Source organism: Macaca mulatta, chromosome X (assembly GCF_049350105.2).
Source record: "Macaca mulatta isolate MMU2019108-1 chromosome X, T2T-MMU8v2.0, whole genome shotgun sequence".
In the NCBI taxonomy this organism is placed as follows: Eukaryota; Metazoa; Chordata; class Mammalia; order Primates; family Cercopithecidae; genus Macaca; species Macaca mulatta.
Genome location: NC_133426.1, coordinates 113,007,516 through 113,026,763, shown reverse-complemented (window position 1 = coordinate 113,026,763; position 19,248 = coordinate 113,007,516). Strand labels below are relative to the sequence as shown.

The window sequence follows — 19,248 nt, the reverse complement described above, 5'->3', positions numbered from 1 at the left end:
ATGCCTAAGTATTTCATCTTTTGATGCACTTGTTAAATTACTTATTGTTCATTTCAATGTCCAATTTTTATTGCTGGTATATAAAAATATCATTGATTTTTGTATATTTTCCTTATATCCTGAAATCTTGCTAAACTCAATTTATTAGACAGAATAGCTGTTTAATAAGCTCTTTGGCATTGTCTGCATAAGGAGTCATGACATAGAAAATAAAGAGAGTTTTATTTCTTCCGTTCAAATCTTTGTTTTTTAATCTTTTTTTGTTTTCCTTATTGCAATATCTGGGAACACCAGTATTATGTTAAATATATTTGGTGAGAGCAGACATCCTTGTGTAGCTCCCAAACTTAGGAGAAAAGCACTCAGTCTTCTATCATTTTATATCACTAACCATTACAAGTTGGAGGAAGTCCCTTTTTATTTCAAGAGATTGGAAGATTTTATCACAAATGGATGTTGAATTTTGTGAAATGCTTCTTATGTATTGGTTGATATTCCCTTGTATATGTATGGGTATAGCAAATTGTATTAATTGATTTTTAAATGTTTGAGCAAGTTTGGATTCTTGGGTAGTTCTTATCTTTGATAATATATTATCATTTTATACGTCCTTTAAATAATTGCACTTGATATTTTCTTAAGGATATTTGCATCTACATTAGTAAGAGTTATTGGTCTGTAGTTTTCATTTATTTTAATGTTGTCTGTATGTCTTCAATGAAATTCTGTTCTCATAAAATAAGATGTAAACTAATACTTTCTTTTCTGTTTTACAGAAATATTTCTATAGAATTAGTAATATTTATACCATAAATATTTCATAGAATTCCCCAGTGAAGATATCGGGATCTGTAGTTTTTATTGTTGGAAAGATATTTACTATGAATATAATTTCTTTAGTAAGTATAGAACTATGAAGGCTATAAATTCCTTTTCGAGTGATCTTTGGTAGTTTCTTTAAAGGAATTAGTTCATATCATTAATGTTGTTAAATTTGTTAGCATAAACTTTTAAATAATATTCCCTTATTATATTTTTAATGCCTGTAGTACCTGTAGTGATGTTACACCCTTAATTTTATAATTGGTAATTTGTTTTTTCCTTATAGTTTTTTTTTGTACCTTTTAAAACAGTAAGCTTGTGAATTCATTCATTTTCTTTATTGATTCTCTGCTTTTCAGTTCTTACTTTTACTTCTGCTCTTACTTTTACTATTTCATCCTTCTTTTTTCTGTAGGTACAATTTGCTCTTCTTTTTCTAGTTTCTTAATGTGGAAGCTTAGATCATTGATTTGAAATCTTTATTCTTTGTTATTCTGAAAATGTAATGCTATATATTTCCCTCTAAGTATTGCTTTAGAAGCATCTCAAAAAACAAGAATTGTTATGTTTCATTTTTTTTCCTTTAATACATTTTCTAATTCTCTTATGTCTTCCCCTTTGACATATTGAGTTATTTATGAGTACTGCTTAATTCTGAAATGATGAGGATTGTGAAATATATTTCTATAATGTATTTCTAGTTTGATTCTGTTTTGGTCACAGTAGGTACTTTGTACAATTTTAATTATTTTAATTTTGTTGATGTTTGTTTAGTGGTCCAAATAGGGTCTATCTTGGTAAATGACCCATGTGCACTTGAAAAAATGTTTATTATGCAAGTTGTTGGGTGGAGTGCTCTATAAGTATTAATCAGATCAGTTAGTTAATAGTTTTGTCTAGATCTGCTTCAAGCTTAAACTCTTTATTCTATTGATTAAGATAATCTTAATAAAATCTCCAACTATAACTGTATATTTTCCATTTCTCATTTAATTTTTGCTTTTTGCTAAATATATTTTAAAGCTTAGTTGTTAGGCACATATCCATTTAGGATTTTTAGATCTTCTTGATCAATTTATCCTTTACTATTGTTATGTCTGTCTTTATACTTGTTAATGTTTTTTTGTTCTGAAATCTAAGTTTTCAGATGTTAATATATTCACTCTAGCATTCTTTTGCTGAGTATTTGCATGGTATGTATTTTTCATTACTTTATTAAATGGCTTTAAGTGGATATAACTGACATACAATAAACTGTATGTATTTAAATTACATAATGTAGTTTTTGACACAGGTATAAACCCATGAAACTATCAGCACACTCAAAATAGTGAATATTTCAATCATTCCCAGAAGTTTCCTCATTCGTCTTTGTATTGTCTTACTATTTCTAGTCCCTGAAACTCCTGTCTTCTTCCCCAGATACCTACACATTTTGCATTTACTGTGATGTCATATTAATATAATCATATAGTAGCTACTTTATTTTGTGTGGCTTCTTTCACTCATAATAATTATTTCGAGATTCACCTATGTTGTAATATACACCAACAATTCATTTGAGTTAATCAGATATATTGATGGATGATAGTTAGCTAACTGGATACATGTAGCTATATCAAAGTTTGTATTTTATTCATCTACTTCTTAATAGACATTTGGGTTCTTCCCAATTTACAGTATTTGGCTAATTTAAGTGAAGTTGCTATGCACGTTTGTGCACAAATTTTTCCCACCAGCAGTGTATGAGAGTTCTAGTTTTTCCATATCCTCACCAGAACTTGGCATTGTCAATCCTTTAATTTTACTCATTTTGATAAGTGCACTGTGTTAATTCATTGTGGTTTTATTTTTTAATTTAATTTTATTTCTTTTTCTTTTTCTTTTTTATTATACTTTAAGTTCTAGGGTACATGTGCACAATGTGCAGGTTTGTTACATACGTATACATGTGCCATGTTGGTGTGCTGCACCCATTAACTTGTCATTTACATTAAGTATATCTTCTAATGCTATCCCTCCCTCCTCCCCCCACACCCCATGACAGGCCCCGGTGTGTGATGTTCTCCTTCCTGTGTCCAAGTGGTCTCATTGTTAAATTCCCACCTATGAGTGACAACATGTGGTATTTGGTTTTCTGTCCTTGCGATAGTTTGCTCAGAATGTTGGTTTCCAGCTTCATCCATGTCCCTACAAAGGACATGAACTCATCCTTTTTTATGGCTGCATAGTATTCTATGGTGTATATGTGCCACATTTTCTTAATCCAGTCTATCATTGATGGACATTTGGGTTGGTTCCAAGTCTTTGCTATTGTGAATAGTGCCACAATAAACATATGTGTGCATGTGTCTTTATAGTAACATGATTTATAATTCTTTGGGTATATACCCAGTAATGGGATCACTGGGTCAAATGGTATTTCTAGTTCTGGATCCTTGAGGAATCACCACACTGTCTTCCATAATCGTTGAACTAGTTTGGTTTTAATTTGCATTTCCTTAGTAATTAATGATGTTAGGCATCTTTTGATGTGCTAACTTATTGTGTATATCTTCTTTAACAAAATGATTGTTGAAAATTTTCTCATTTTATGTTGTGTTGTTTATCTTATTATTGAATTTTTAGATATTATTTTATGCTAGGGTTTTGATCTTCATATTGAGTTCTGAGGTTTTTAAAATATATTCTGGATATACGTCCTTTATCTGATACCTGATTGAAAAGTATTTTCTCTCTGCAGCTTGTCTTTACATTCTCTTAACCATATCTCTTGAGGAAGATAGCTTTAATTTTTATCATGTCCAGTTTGTTTATTTTTTCTGTTTTGAATCTTGCTTTTAGTGTTACACCTAAGAAAACTTTGGCCTATCTTTTCTTTTAGATGTTGTGCAGTCTCAGGTTTTACATTTAATTTGGTGATGCATTTTGTCAAAATTTTTCATATATGGTGTGAGGTATGTATCAAAGAAGGAAAGAAAAAGGGAGATTATCTGCGCTCTCTTCGAATATTAGGCATTTGCAATTCCTTGAGCCAGAACTAGATGGCGTTCTCTGGAGTTCTCATTTTCTGTGCCACAAGGCTCACTTCTCGGTTTCCGAGTACATTACATTTGAGTTGGAGGATGCCAAAACAAGAAAACATTAAACTCGCTGCCAGTTCAGGATACTTTGAATGTGGGCGTTCTTTCCCAAATTGCCTTCTGCTATTTACATTTCAGAGTCCTTACATAACTGCTCCATGCATTCTATTCAAGTTTTATGTTGTAGTCAGCGGCAGAGATAAATGAAGTGTCTTTATTTTATATTACCTGGAATCAGAACTGATATTCTAATTTCAAAACATTTCTACCACTACTTTTATCTCACAAACACACACACAACCAACAAACCAATGCCTTCTTTCCAAAGAGAATGAAATATCAGTGTTGCGCATACCCAGAAGCCAGTAACCAAGGCTGGCATTAGATGACAGAAACCCTGGCAAGTAAAGATATGTAAAATACTCTCCATTATTCAATGAACAGTCCCAGTAATACAATGGAAGAATTCTGTTTATCACAAATGTGCCACATAAAACTCTCCCTTGCATTAAAAACAAAATCCTCACATTTTATTATACTAAATAGTTCAACCACATATTTTTCAGCTGGACTCTCAATCCAGAAGCAAAATGTTTTTATTATTTTATGTCAGTCTGTGCCAGTAACTCACTACAAACTTTCCAAATTTAGAGAAAGATTTTTTTAAACTTCTCATTTAATACTTCTTTGTATCCTAAAATCCCAAATAAAATTGAATGTTCCCTTTTAATACAACGGCAGATTTATATTAAATGATATGTAAATACATCTGAAGATAATTGCTTTTGAAGTACACTTTGGGATTAGAAGTATCTCAGACTAATTGTTTCATCTTGCTCATTAAAGAATAGAACTGACAAAAGCCTCTCAAGGGAAATCCCACAGAAAGAGGAATATGCTCTCATGTCCGGTAGAGTGATTTTTATATTTCAAACTTTGTCTGAAATATCCCCCAAAGTTTCTAAAAAGTAATAATCCACAAAATTATATTTCTCACATTTCTCTTCATGCTTATTATTTATATTTATATTAAGCCCTTCTGGAAAACTCATGAAATTTAAACTACCTTTTTTTTTTCTTTCTGAGATTAATACAACAGAGATTTGCTAAATACTTCTGTGTTCCCTAGGTCAGAATTGACTAAAAAATAAAACTTGAGTGACAGAGAGATAGACATAAAAATTTTGGCTTTATTGCTAATAATCTATACCCAAAATGCTTGCAAATACTTGCTCCCTGAACTAAACAGATTTACTTATCCAGTCTCTGGCACTGCTAGAAAATCACTGCTTTCACCATCTTTCAGATGCACAGGACAGGTCCATTTTAAATTATGGCATAGAGAAAACCAGAATGAATCCTCCTTGCAGACAGCCAAAAACAAAAGAAGGGTCTAATCCAGTCATATTTAATTTTTTCTCCTAAAGTTCACCAAGCACTTCAATCATTCTTCCTAAGGAAGGAAAGTTGGGAGAGAGATTAGGAGTGTTGCTCTGAAATCAGTTTCCTTCAACAGTGAAACAAGCAGTAAGGAACATGGAGGATCTCCATCCCACTCTCATTCCAATGTTCCACCAGGTTTTTGCTATTTTAACACATATCTTAACCATTAATTAAGTTTTTGGTAAACCAAGTGTGTAGCTGCAACCTCCTGTCACCAGATCTAATTAGAGGTAAATTTCTTCCTATCCAGCATATTTAAACTTTCCTACTTGTCTGTTGAGCCTTGTGTTTCTGGCACTACAGTCCTGAATTGACTGTGAACTTCATCTAGCCACTTCTCCACACTCTCAGAAGCAAGATTTCCCACATCTCTAGCAGCAGACTATCCATTTACAAGCATAGTCTTGCTGTCTCTGTAGTCTCAATGTCTTGCTGTAAGTTTACTCCCTGTTCTACTTCCCATCCTATGTCCAGCTATGCTTCGCAGTGTGGTACGTTAGAGGTTCTAAGATTATAAGATCACATTTAGATAGACCAATAATAAAATGGCAACAATATGGAGATGCTCCAAATTTGGAAAAAAAAGCTCTTTTTCCTTATGAATTTCCAATAAATAAATTCCAAAAATTAATAAAATTATTCTGCTTTTGTGTGAAATTAAGTTAAAACCCAAAAAAATCTTAAAGTATTGCACCGTATCTTTTTTTCTATTTACTTTTGGCCAAAAGTTTTCCTGATGCTTGGATGGTGCTGAGCTTGCTTTAGCAGCTACATTCTGAGATGTGTTCTATTGGAATTGGATAGTGCTTTTAAGGTCTCAGAAATCACAGGAATTTTACCTTTTTTCCACATGCAAGAAAGAGCAGCATTCAAGAGATTTGACATCTATACTACTATACTACTCATTCATTCAATTCTTTCAACAAATACTTACTGGGTACCTCTTATGTGCCGGGCACTGTTCAAGGCACTATAGATGGAACAGAACAAAAGTAAAAATCTCTATAGTCCTGAAGCTGGTATTCTAGAAAGCTCTTCGTGGGTATGAGTAAAAAAGGAGAAGCAACTTCCAGAGTTTAAGACAATTATCCTATGCCAAATTATGTTCCCAGAACATAGTACATGGTTGTTGCCAAAGACCGTAGCAGCAATTGAATGATATATGATGAAAGGGGGGTACATGGGCAAAATATTGGCTTCATTATTGCCAAGTTGTTTTGATGATAAAACCTAATCAATTCAGTGTGAGATTCAATTCTAAAGTTCCAAAAAATGTTGATTCTGACAGTTTTTGCTAGCATTTGTATTGCCCCTGTGGGTTGATAGATCTTTGGAGTTCCCTACTCCACAATTTCAGTGATTCCAATAATTTTTTTTTTTTTTTTGACGGAGTCTCACTCTGTCACCCAGGTTGGAATGCAGTGGTGTGATCTCGGCTCACTGCAACCTCTGCCTCCCGGGTTCAAGCGATTCTCCTGCCTCCCGAGTAGCTGGGACTACAAGTGTGCACCACTACGCCTGACTAATTTTTGTATTTTTAGTAGAGACGAGGTTTCACTGTATTGGTCAGGTTGGTCTTGAACTCCTGACCTCATGATCTGCCTCCCTCGGCCTCCCAAAGTGCTGGGATTACAGGCGTAACCCACTGTGCCCAGCCTCCATTAAATAATTTTTAAACTTCTACATCACATATTGAAATCAACATTGTAAATGTTTATAATGTATTACAATTTTTATTTGTAATTATCTTGAATGAATGTCTGTCTCTCTATTAAAACATTAACTTACTAAGTGACAGGTAAGTGGGTAATGTCCCATCAAACAGGAAATGCAATATAATTTTTATTAAGGGAGTTTCTGCAAAGTGAAAGGGAAATTATGAAAGAGGTCTCATTTCCCCCATAAATCCAGGAGGATAGACTTCAACTATAATAGTCATTACTGTGAAAAAAAGAATATGTGTCAATGTCATCACAAATAAGGTGCAGTTGACTTATTCTACGAAGTAAAAATGCAGGTAGGTCTGGGTTAAGACCTTAGCATTTGTTTTCACATTCAGTTTTTTAAATAAATTGGACTTTCTAACATTTATTCTCACAAAAATCTTATTTCAAGTTAGGAAAAACAATTCATTTCAGATTTTAACTTTTTAATTGTGTGTATTTAACTATATTAATTGTCATATTTCCCCAAATGAAGGCTTTTTCTGTGAGCTATTTTCAAAATTCTAGGTTCTGGTCCATATACTCCTTCTAGCAGTTTGGAATGACTTACTAGTCAACATTTGTATTATTGGAACCAATTCAAACTATTCTACAATTAAGCAAGATGATAAACCTTGCTTGGTTTGGGACAAATGACTATTTGGAGCTAAAAGACTCAAAATAAAGTGCTTGCTTTTTCTACAGTTTATATTAGAATACAGGAACTCTTAAGTCAGCATGGAGTCATAGGTCAAGAGCAGCCAGTTCATGAATACAATGATGCTAGCTGCCTTCCACATAGGAGTAGATGGCTGTATTAAGAGAATCTCCCTCAGTGTCAGTGAGGAAGACAGCCAAAAAAGGCTGTCTGTTTTAAGAAACAATTCAATTGTTGAATAATGGATACTCCCAAAAATGGAATTTCAGGAAAATGTGGATGAACGATCTTGCTGACGGCTGCCCAAATGATTTATTGCATGCTGAGATTTTATTCACACACATATAGACTGCATACAGATAATGCATCAACTATATCTTTTAATTGCAGGTTGTTTTCTTGCAAAAACTGTTGAAATTAGGGATAATATATAAGAAAGTTTCTCTGCCATTGTTTTAAATTTTCAGAAATTTTCTTAAAAATAAAATCTAACAGTTTATATCAATGAGGTAAAAAATTCAATTAATATTTCTGAAAAAATGCATTGAAATTTTAAATTATTGTTGCTTAATATCTGACATCAGTGCTTTTCATGTAAAAAACGTGAATTCCATATTAAAATATCAAGTGTATTTCAATGAAATATTATAAAATAAAATGATATTTTCTTTAAAAATATTTGAGGACTTGGTCCATTTCATTTAAATTATTAAATTTGTGTGGATAATGGTGTTGATAATATTTTATTATTCTTAACAACCATAGGGTTAGTAGTGATGTCTCCTGTTTTATTTCTGTTATTGATAATTTGTGACTTTTCTTTCTCTTCCCCTTTTTTTGGTTACACTGGCTAATGTCTTATCAAATATATTAATCTTTTCAAAGAAACACCGTTAGGTTTTACTAATTTATTCTATTTTTTCCTGTTTTTAGTTTTGTGGATTTCTGCTCTAATAATTATTTTCCTTCTTCTGCTTATTTTAGATTTAATCTACTCTACTTTCTCTAGATTCCTAAGGTGAAAATTTAGGTTATTGATTTTAGTAGCAGGAATGGGGTGGAAATGTGTATACTTCGTCTTATCCAGAAGTGGAAAACTTATTAACTTTTAATAGCTTTCATTTATGAATGTTTAAAATGTTTATTATGTTACTATACAGTGGTACCTATTTATATTTTCTAAAATATACACATCATTATTGTTTTTCATCATTGCCTAAGTGTCCATAAAACAGAGCCTGATACAAGAGTTTGCATGCAAATAGTTTATTTGGCAAGTGGTTTTAGTAAGTCAGAGTGAGAAAAATTAGTGGCGAAATAAGGAAAGAAGAAAATTCAAACAAGGATGTGCTATTAATTTAGACATCACTACAGGCCGGTCATGCTCGATCTTATAGGATAGAAGTTGGTATCCACTTTTATTAGGATGAATAACTACTATGGGTGCAGTGCATTCAACATGGATCCAAGTAGCTGGATGGTGTCTTTGAAGGAAGGTATAGAATTGAGGGCACACCGTCAGATGTTGCTCTTGCAAAGATATACATTGAGCAGTGGCAGTAGCTTGATCACCTTTGACAAGAGCGAACCAATGCTGTTGAGCTCATGCTTAGGCTTAATCCCTGCCACCAAGACAATTCATGGATTTATGTGCCAGAAATAAGATAACTGAGGAAAGAAGTTGTTTGACATTCATGGCATGAGTCATTAGATCCACTTGGTTGTTGAGTGCCTTCTCTACAGTCAGTTCTCTTGCATGGCCATTAATATTGAGTCACAGAGATACATATGATTTGTTTTCATTCCCGTAATTCCATCTATGTGCCTTTAATCCATATTTTCTTTTTTTTTTTTCAGTTTCCAGCCCTTCTCATTCCAAGACTCAGACACAGCAGCCACGTTGTTCTCCACAGTCCAGGAAACAACTTCAAGCCACTAGTCCCTTTGTAAAGTGAAGTAGCAAGTGTACTGTTCACAGCTTTGCCAACTAAGAGTTTCTCCTTCGACACTAATCTTTAGGGCTACTCCAACTGAGGCTAAAGTGTAGGAGTAGTACATTTACAGCTATCTGTAGTGCTGACATCTGTGCATTCAGCTTGACATTTTCCTCTTCCGTCAGTTGGTCATAGATAACCTCCTAACCCATGATCATAGAAGTGTTTTGAGGGGGGCATTGTTGCAACAATGGTCAATGTCATGGCGGTTTTGTGTAATCTGCTGATTTATTGATACCTTCTCATGCTAGATCTCATATATGGCATTTCCATCATGGGGTGGATTGCTGTTTACCCTGTCAGACCTTATCACTTGGTGAATCTAAATGTACAACTTATGATGGGCCACTCATGTCACGTGCTATCTCTTGATTAGGCACTCTATTTCTATTATGCCTTAATAGCATATGAGGGTATGTTTTTAAATGGCAAGTCGTTACAGGAGATATGAGTTTTCTTCAGAACCTCAGAATTCTGTGTTATAGCACCTGTATAATGGCTAGATACTTCATCCTTAACCACCATAGATACCTTAAGCATTATCAGTTGTGCTGAGTCATATGGCTTAAGTAGCAGGACAATTGAGATGGTCTCGATCTCCTGACCTTATGATCGCCCGCCTCAGCCTCCTAAAGTCACATCTTTTATTTTTGTATGAAAGAAGTTGTACAGCCAGCTGTCTGTACATCTAGCCCTGGAATACTACTATCTATAAGGCATTGTCACAGCTTCTGACATTTCTGTCAGTCAAGTTAGCCAGACTCCACTCTGACCTTGCTTTCCATTATGGTAATGATACCTACCATGCCCCTGAGGTTTTATGCTGTCACCTGAGCCCTACCATCCATTTTAGAATCTTATAATCTCCATTGCAGCATAGTTTACTTCCAACCATGGTTTGCAGAGGAGAGCCAACATCAAGCTTCTAAAAAATGTCAGTATTCCTCCTCATCAACACATTCCTTATCGGAATATCTTCTCTGCCCTCTTAGGGAAAGTAGTTCAGAGATAGGTCCTCTTGTCTCACTCAATAAGTCACTTCTAATACTGCCACTTCATTTCACCTTCTCACCAATTCCTCAGTACTCTGGCAAGAAAGTTTGGGTGGGCTGTCATGGTTAAGGCTTAAAGATGACACCCTAGCAGTGTATTAGGCCAGCTCCAAATCAGTGAACTCTGAATCACAGGTGTGTGATCCCATGCCAATAAGTTCTCCCCTATGATTGCATATTCTGCTCCCTTTCCTTGCTAGTTTTACAATCTCAAAATCCGTTCTAACATATATTATCCTAGTTGATGTTAATGCATATTAGCCAGTTCCTGTATTTCCTTCTAAATATAAGGTGTTTTCCACCTGTTTAGAGATTATATTTTGCTCCTTGTGCTGTGTAACATGTTACTTTTGTCATGGGTTGGAAGCAATTAAAAATATCAGTGCTGGATATTAACACAAGCTATTTCTTTTGAGGTAGGTGTCTTAGATGAAGTTATTGGCTTGTCTCCAGGAACAGGGAGGCTGCTCTCCAATAGCATGGGTTTAAGGGGGCTGCTTCTGCTAGGCTGTGGGTTGAGGGGATTGATTCTTACACTCGGCTATTACCAGATTCATGGTTTTATTCTTTCCTTATCAGGATATCTCTATTTCTATGTATCTATGTATCTATCTATCAATCTATGTATCTATCAATCTATCTATCTATCTATCTATCTATCTATCTATCTATCTATCTATTTATCATCTATATATCGATCGATCTATCTAAATCTGTAAGCATTATGTATGTGGTGTTCTTGCAGCTCTGTAGACCTGGGCCAGATTAGAAGCTGGGCCTGATATTCAGCAGCCTGCCTTATGACTAGAAAAGATGAGGGTTTCCTTAACCCAGTGGGTTAGGGTGGATAAGAAGTCAGGCTCTCCAATCAGACACACAAACCTACATTAGAGATCCAGCTTAGGGCAATCTTAGAGTTGCCTTAACAGCTACTCAGGCTGGAAGGGATCTGAGTCCACAGTGTGTTGGAAGCCAAATTCATCCATTTTCACATCTCAAATGCCATTCAGTGATTCATTCAAAGAGGAGAATGGATGCATGTTTGAGGCATTCCTCCCTTAACTTCAATATGCCCCAAAATAAATGACATCTTAAGAGGGATCAGGTGTCCAATCTTTACCACAAACAAAACAGACACTTGGGAACTCACAGATATGAGGAAACTTGGGCTCTGGTTTTCAAGTACAGGCAGTCTGTGCACGAAGTTAATCAAAATTTCTCACTATGATGATGTAGTGCATCCTACTCATCTTAGAAATTAGATTTTCATCTGGGTCACAGAAGTAATATTTCCTTTCTATGGCACCTGAAATCTACCCTTGAAGTGGAGCTTTAGTCACATATCACTTGCTCTCTTGACTCACAATGCTATGAATGAATGAATGAGGTAATAACACAAATATTAGAACCAGGAGACAGAGATAGCTCCACTGAGAGAACTAAAGGTGGGTATTATATTGAAATCAGAGGGACACAACATTATTGATATGGTTTGGCTGTGTCCCCACCCAAATCTCATTTTTAATTCCCATGTGTTGTGGGAGGGACCCAGTGGGAGATAACTGAATCATGGGGGGAAGTCTTTTCCATGTTGTTCTTGTGATAGTGCAGTCTCATGAGATCTGATCATTTTATAAAGAGGAACTCCCCCACACGAGTTCTCTCTTTGCCTGATGCCATCCATGTAAGATGTGACTTGCTCCTCTTTGCCTTCTGCCATGATTGTGAGGTCCCCCACAGCCATGTGGAATGGGAAGTCCATTAAATCTCTTTCTTTTGTAAATTGCCCAGTCTCTGGGATGTCTTTATCAGCATTGTGAAAACAGACTAATACAGTAAATTGGCACCAGTAGAGTGGGGTGTGCTGTAGATACCTGAAAATGTGGAAGCAACTTTGGAACTGGGTAACACGCAGATGTTGGAACAGTTTGGAGGGCTCATAAGAAGACAGGAAAATGTGGAAAAATTTGAAACTCCCTAGACTTGTTGAGTGGTTTTGACCAAAATGATGATAATGATATGAACAATGAAATTCAGGCTGTGGTCTCAGATGGAGATAAGAAACTTGTTTGGAAATGGAGCAAAGGTGACTCTTGTTATGTTTTAGCAAAGAGACTGGTGGCAATTTGCTCCAGGCCCAGAGATTTGTGGAACCTTGAACTTAAGAGGGATGATTTAGGGTATCTGGTGGAAGAAATTTCTAACCAGCAAAGCATTCAAGAGGTGACTTGGGTGCTATTGAAGGCATTCAGTTTTATAAGGGAAGCAGAGCATAAAAGTTCATAAAATTTGCAGCCAGACAATGTGATAGAAAAAAACCCCTCCATTTTCTGAGGAGAAATCCAAGCCAGCTGCAGAAATTTGCATAAGTAATGAGGAGCAGAATGTTAATCCCAAAGACAATGGGGACAATGTCCCCAGGACATGTCAGAGGTCTTCACAGCAGCCCCTCCCATCACAGGCTCAAAGGCTTAGGAGAAAAAAGTGGTTTCAGGGGCCAGGCTCAGGATCTCCATGCTGTGTGCAGCCCAGGATCCCTGTGCAGTGTGCAGTGCTGGTGCCCTGTGTGCCAGCCACTCCAGCTATTGCTGAAAGGGGTCAATGTAGCACTCGGGCCATGGCTTCAGAGGGTGCAAACCTCAAGCCTTGGCAGCTTCCATGTGGTGTTGGGCCTGCCAGTGCACAGAAGTCAAGAATTGGGGTTTGGGACCCATTGCCTAGGTTTCAGAGGATGTATGGAAATGCCTGGATGCCCAGGCAGAAGTTTGCTGCAGGTGTGGGGCTCTCATGGAGAACTTCTGCAATGACAGTGCAGAAGGGAAATGTGGGGTTGAAGCCCCAACACAGAGTCCCTACTGGGGCACCACCTAATAGAGCTGTGAGAAGAGGGCCACCATACTCCAGACCCTAGAATGGTAGATCCACCAACAGCTTGCACCGTGCACCTCGAAAAGCCGCAGACATTCAATGCCAGCCCATAAAAACAGCCAGGAGGGAGGTTATACCTTGCAAAGCTGCAAGAGTGAAGCTGCCCAAGACCATGGGAACAAACCTCTTGCATCAGCATGACCTGGGTATGAGGCATGGAGTCAGAGGAGATCATTTTGGAGACTTAGGATTTGACTGCCCTGCTGGATTTCAGACTTGCATGGGGCTCATAGCCCCTTTGTTTTGGCCAAATTCTCCCATTTGGGATGGCTGTATTTACTCAATGCCTATACCCATATTGTATCTAGGAAGTAACTAACTTGCTTTTGATTTTACAGGCTCGTACACAGAAGGAACTTGCTTTGTCTCAGATGAGACATTGGACTGTGGACTTCTGAGTTAATGCTGAAATGAGTTAAGACTTTGGAGGACTGTTGGGAAGGCATGATTGGTTTTGCAATGTGAGGACATGAGATTTGGGATGGGCCAGGGGTGGAATGATATGGATTGGCTTTGTCCCAACACAAATCTCATCTTGAATTCCCATGTTTTATGGGAGGGACCCAATGGGAAATAATTCAATCATGGGGGGATGTCTTTCCCATGCTGTTCTTATGATAGTGAATAAGTCTCATGAATTCTGATTGTTTTATAAAGAGGAACTCCCCTACATGAATTATCTCTCTCTTTGCCTGCTGCCATCCATGTAAGATGTGATTTGCTTTCTGCCATGATTGTGAGGCCCCCACCCAGCCATGTGCAACTATAAGTCCATTAAACCTCTTTCTTTTGTAAAATGCCCAGTCTCTGGTGTATCTTTATCAGCAGTGTGAAAATGGACTAATACAATTATAGAGCAAATAAGTGTGTTTTATCCAGGGTATAAAATCCACATACAGTGTGATGATGGTTTGTTGTAAATCACTTCTTAGGGCAATGAGGAAGGTATGTGGATTGATAGAGGCTGTATGTCTAAGAAGTCTTGGTCTTTTTTAGTCAGGGTCCAGAGAGGTTTTGTGGGACATGCGGCTTATAAAATTCAGTAGGCTTTCTATTAAAGTAATACAAAATCAACATGAAAGGGAATACTTATTTAGAATGACAACTTATAGCAAGTATTAAGATGATGGCAACTACAAGAACCAAAAATTCCAAACAAATCATATATATACATTTTGTGTGTGTGTGTGTGTGTGTGTGTTAAATTTGGAGAAACACCACTTATGTAGCTGCACAGTTTCAAGTAGGATGATGTAAAAATCCAAGGTGAATAATATAATAGTTTTATTGTAAATCAAAACACCAAATTTTTGCAAACTTTACATAAACGCGTAGCCATGTGAATGTATAACAAGAGCCCAAGGGCGACCATTGTCTAACAGGTAAAAATGCAGACAGCTTCATGTTAAGCCCTTAGAATTTCCTTTCACAGCAAGTTTTTTAAATAAACTAACTTTTCTAACATTTTTTCTCACAAAAATATATTTCAAGTTAGAATAAACAACTCGTTGGCTTCAGACTTTTAATTGTGTATGTTTAACCATACTCAGACATTGTCATATTTAGCCAAATGGAGGCTTTTTCTGTGACCTATTTCCAAATTCTCAGATTCTGGTCCATCTACTCCTTCAAGCAGTTTGGAATGACTTGCCAGTTGGCATTTGTATCATTGAAACTATTCTACAAATAAGCCATTTTGATAAAGCTTGCTTGGTTTGAGACAACTATGTATTTGGAGATAAAAGACTCAGAACAAAGTGCTTGCCTTTTCTACAGTTTATATCAAACGAGATGGGCACTTAAGCAGTCAGCCTGGATTCATATGTCTAGAGTGGCCAGGCTGTAAATACAATAAGTCTAGCTGCCTTCCACATGTGGTCAGACACCTATATTAAGAAGACCCACTCACTGTTAGTTATGAAGATAGCCAGGAGCTTGACTGATTTAAGGAACTATTCAGCCATTGAAGGACAGACACTCCCAAAAATGGAATTTCAGGGAAGTGTAGAATGAACAATTCTGTTAAAAGCAGCCAAAATTATTTTCTGCATGCCAAGATGTTATTCACACACATAAATACTACATGCAGATAATCTTCATTTTTGAATTACAAGTTGTTTTATTGCAAAAGCAAGTGTAGTTATAATATATAGCAAAGCAAATCTATCTTTGGTTCTATACATCAGATAATTTTTTTTGCAAAAATAAATAGGCATGGCAAGAAAAATAATTCAACTATGTGAGGGAAAACCCAATATTTTATAAAAATTAAGCGAGGAATATAGAAATGATGTATCTTTTAGACTTTTTTCCAATCATCTTGGTTAATATCTAACACCAGTGCAATTTTAACATTAAAATAATTGTGCACAATATATTTAACAATACAGCATAGATTCTAAAGTGTCATAAAACAAAATGGTACTTTCCCTTCTAAATCATTTAGGAATTATGCTTTCTAAAAATGTATGGGAAAGTAGAACTGCTGAAATATGTTGACAAAATTAACTTTGAAGAAGCGCAAGAAAAGGAAATAAAGATGTAATTATAACCACAGATCCTAGATATCTCAAAAAAGAAGTGAACACATTATCCATTCTCCCATTTGCAGAAAATATGTATTAAGAGAGAATTGTTCAGAGATTTTTTTCAACTAGTATCTATGAGAGCTCCCTGTCATGGTTTCAACTTTCAGCACATTTAGTGAGCTTCATTTGTTGGTGGTTTTCGTCTCTTTTCATATATTATTTTTGCATCAAATAATTCTCTTTCCCTGTAGCCTAGACATGGTCCTTTTAGATACTTTGCTTCAGCTGCCTCGTAATCTAACCCATCAACAGCAGAAATTGAACAAATAATTGCTTCTGGCAGAAGAACTTCTAGGATAAATTTAATTTTGTCATCTTTTATCCAAGTTGGCATTATTTTATCTATTTGATTGTAGACTTCTTGTAAATATTTCACCACTTCATCCAACTGATCTTCATCCTCAAAGTATGTTTCAATACAGGGTGTGAACCTATTTGCATTCAAAAATGATTTCAGCCATCTGGATCCTTTAGTGCCATTTACAATGGCCAGAAGATGGTTCTCTGCTCCCTTCGCATTCACAATGAAGTCCACCAGGTTCTTGTTGGCTCGGTCCCGAGCAGCCTTCATCCGGTCAGGGAGAATTTTTTGGAAGGACATTTTCTTGGTCTGGGAAGTCACAGCCATCGGTTCCCTGGCATCTTCATTATGCAGCTTTGGAAATTTGTTCCTGAAAGTATCCTGTTTTATTTCTTTCCTAACTGGGTAACTAATATCAGCAGCATAATATTCAAGCAAAGAGCCTGTGAAAGAACCACAGCCTATTCTAACTCTGTAGTCACAAATTAGTGAGATGCACCAGTCAATACTCTCACTATAATCCTCCCTGGCTTTGTTCACTAGCATTTGTTTCTCTTTACAATCAAATTTCTTTAATCTTCTAAAATTTACTCTAATGCCCTTCTTTTCAGAATTCATGTTTGCCTCAATAAAAAGCACACTTGCTTTCCTCTCTTTTCGTCTGATACTTTTAATCACTGCTGGCCAAAATGGGTATTTCTGATATTTAAACCAGACTATCATTCCTGCTTCAAATGGACGTGTCTCATAATGTAAAATGAAGCGTGGAAGTTCTTCGTCTTCCTCATCATCATCTAATAGAGAAAGATTAATGCGACTTGGAAGCAATGACTTGTCAGAGGCTTGACCGTCTTCCTCAAGTTCTTCAAAATCCACTCTCTGAAAATTTCTTTCACTATTCATAAGACGTGAATAATCCCAGACAGGGTTAGAGGCACTAAATGAAACCTGGCATTCCCTTGAACAACTCCCAGGGCATGCTGCAGCCCCCATCTCTGATTCCACAGAAGGTTGATTCTGACTGGTATCTAAGCATGGATTTGAGGGACCCTCTCCAGGATCTTCAATATTCTCTGAGAAAGCAGAGCATTCAGAAGGAACAGCCAGGGTCTCTGGGCATGTATCCTGGCTCTCTTCTTTCAAAGTTTTGGGCATAGTGAGGATATCTGATGACAAGGGTGGAGCAAACTTTTCATCTTTAACATATGCACTTTCCTCTTTTACTGCAGAATGCACAGACATAACTGCTGAGATATCAATCTTATTCTTGTTCTCTTTTTCATCATTATCTTCTGAAAGTGAATGGAAAGTCTCGCACCAGCTAGAGTTTTGTAATGACTTTGTTTCCACTTCACTTGGAATAGTATTGGCCATTGTGTGCACTTGTGATTTATCATCATACAGGGAATCATCACTCTCTGAAGATGCTAATAAGCATGCTGAGTTTTCACTTTCCTGAAGACACTCTGGTAAGTCGGCTTCATCCTTCCGGTATTTTTTATGAGGGGGCGAATCAGACTGTTTTTGTGGTACATTTTGAGACAGCATAGTGATCTCCTCTTCATCTGAAGTGCTTGCTTGACTCAAATTTGTTCTCTCATTCAGAATATCCAGTGCCACTTTTAGTGATCTTCCATAGGCAGTTTCCTCTTTAGGCAGAGCACTGTCCTCTGACTGTAGTCCTAATGAGGCAGCAATGGCTTCAATTTGAGATTTATTTAGGATTTCTGTTTCTGTGCTGTCCATTTTAATTTTTTCATCTAGTGAGAGTATTTGAACTTCTAGAGAAAATCCCATTTTCCTCTTACTGTTTGATGAAGTTTCAGATCTGGACAAAACTTTTGCTGGCCATAACTGGTCTTTCCAGTGGCATAGGACATACTCAGACTCCATTATGTTTTATATTTGTGTGCCAAGGGTTATTACCAAAGTTGAGGTGGCTGTCTTTGTAACTGCTAATGCAAGTTCTACCCAAAACAATACTCTTAACAAAGCCTCTTTCGTCTTATGACTACAAAGGGTTTACAGTTTGTGTGGCCTGTTCTCCACCTCAATTTTCCAAGGAAGCTTGAAAACGTTGTTTGAATGGGACAATACCGGAAGATACTGAAATAGGGAAAAGGAAAAGAAGAAAAGTATCAGCAAATACAATTATTTTGCCAAAACAGGAGGTGAGTAATTACAAGTGGAGAGTAGATAAAAACACAATGCTCAGTGGGGCATGAGACAGAGGAGGCAGCATAATATAAGATTGCAGGGGCGGGGGTGGGCAAAAACCAGAAAAGTTGTTTTATAATACCTCAAATTCAAGAATTTGCCCTCATTATTGAACATGCATACTAAGAAGGGAATGCATGCACATGGAAGGAGAGGTGGGAGAGCTTGTGATGGGATGTCAGGAACTCTATTTATGTAAGTACATACTTTGGTACTTTTGTGTCCCTAATGTCATACCTATAGCAGTGGGTCTCCAAACTTAACATGTGTCAGAATCATCTGGAGGACTTATATTTCTAGGCCCCATCGTGAGAGTTTTATTCAGAAGGTTTGGCTTGTGCTCAAAAGTTTGTATTTCTAAAAAGTTCTTAAGTGCTTCTAATGCTACATGTTTAAAAATAACTCTTTGAGGAGCAGTGTTCTAGTTGAAAACACAGCTTTATGTTTTTTAAGCTGCAA

The 19,248-nt window shown here is 36.4% G+C and overlaps 1 protein-coding gene across 3 annotated transcripts in view; it reads right to left on the bottom strand.

Annotated features, from left to right (window-relative positions):
- Positions 1 to 14,950: 14,950 nt before the first annotated feature.
- Positions 14,951 to 19,248, bottom strand: part of PWWP3B (PWWP domain containing 3B) — a 28,598-nt gene continuing 24,300 nt past the window's right edge. For all 3 annotated transcript variants that reach the window (XM_015127952.3, XM_015127955.3, XM_015127956.3), the window contains one exon: positions 14,951 to 18,678. In XM_015127952.3, coding sequence (XP_014983438.2) covers positions 16,384 to 18,465 — 2,082 coding nt within the window. In that variant the 5' untranslated portion in view covers positions 18,466 to 18,678 and the 3' untranslated portion in view covers positions 14,951 to 16,383. The remainder of the gene's footprint in view (positions 18,679 to 19,248) is intronic.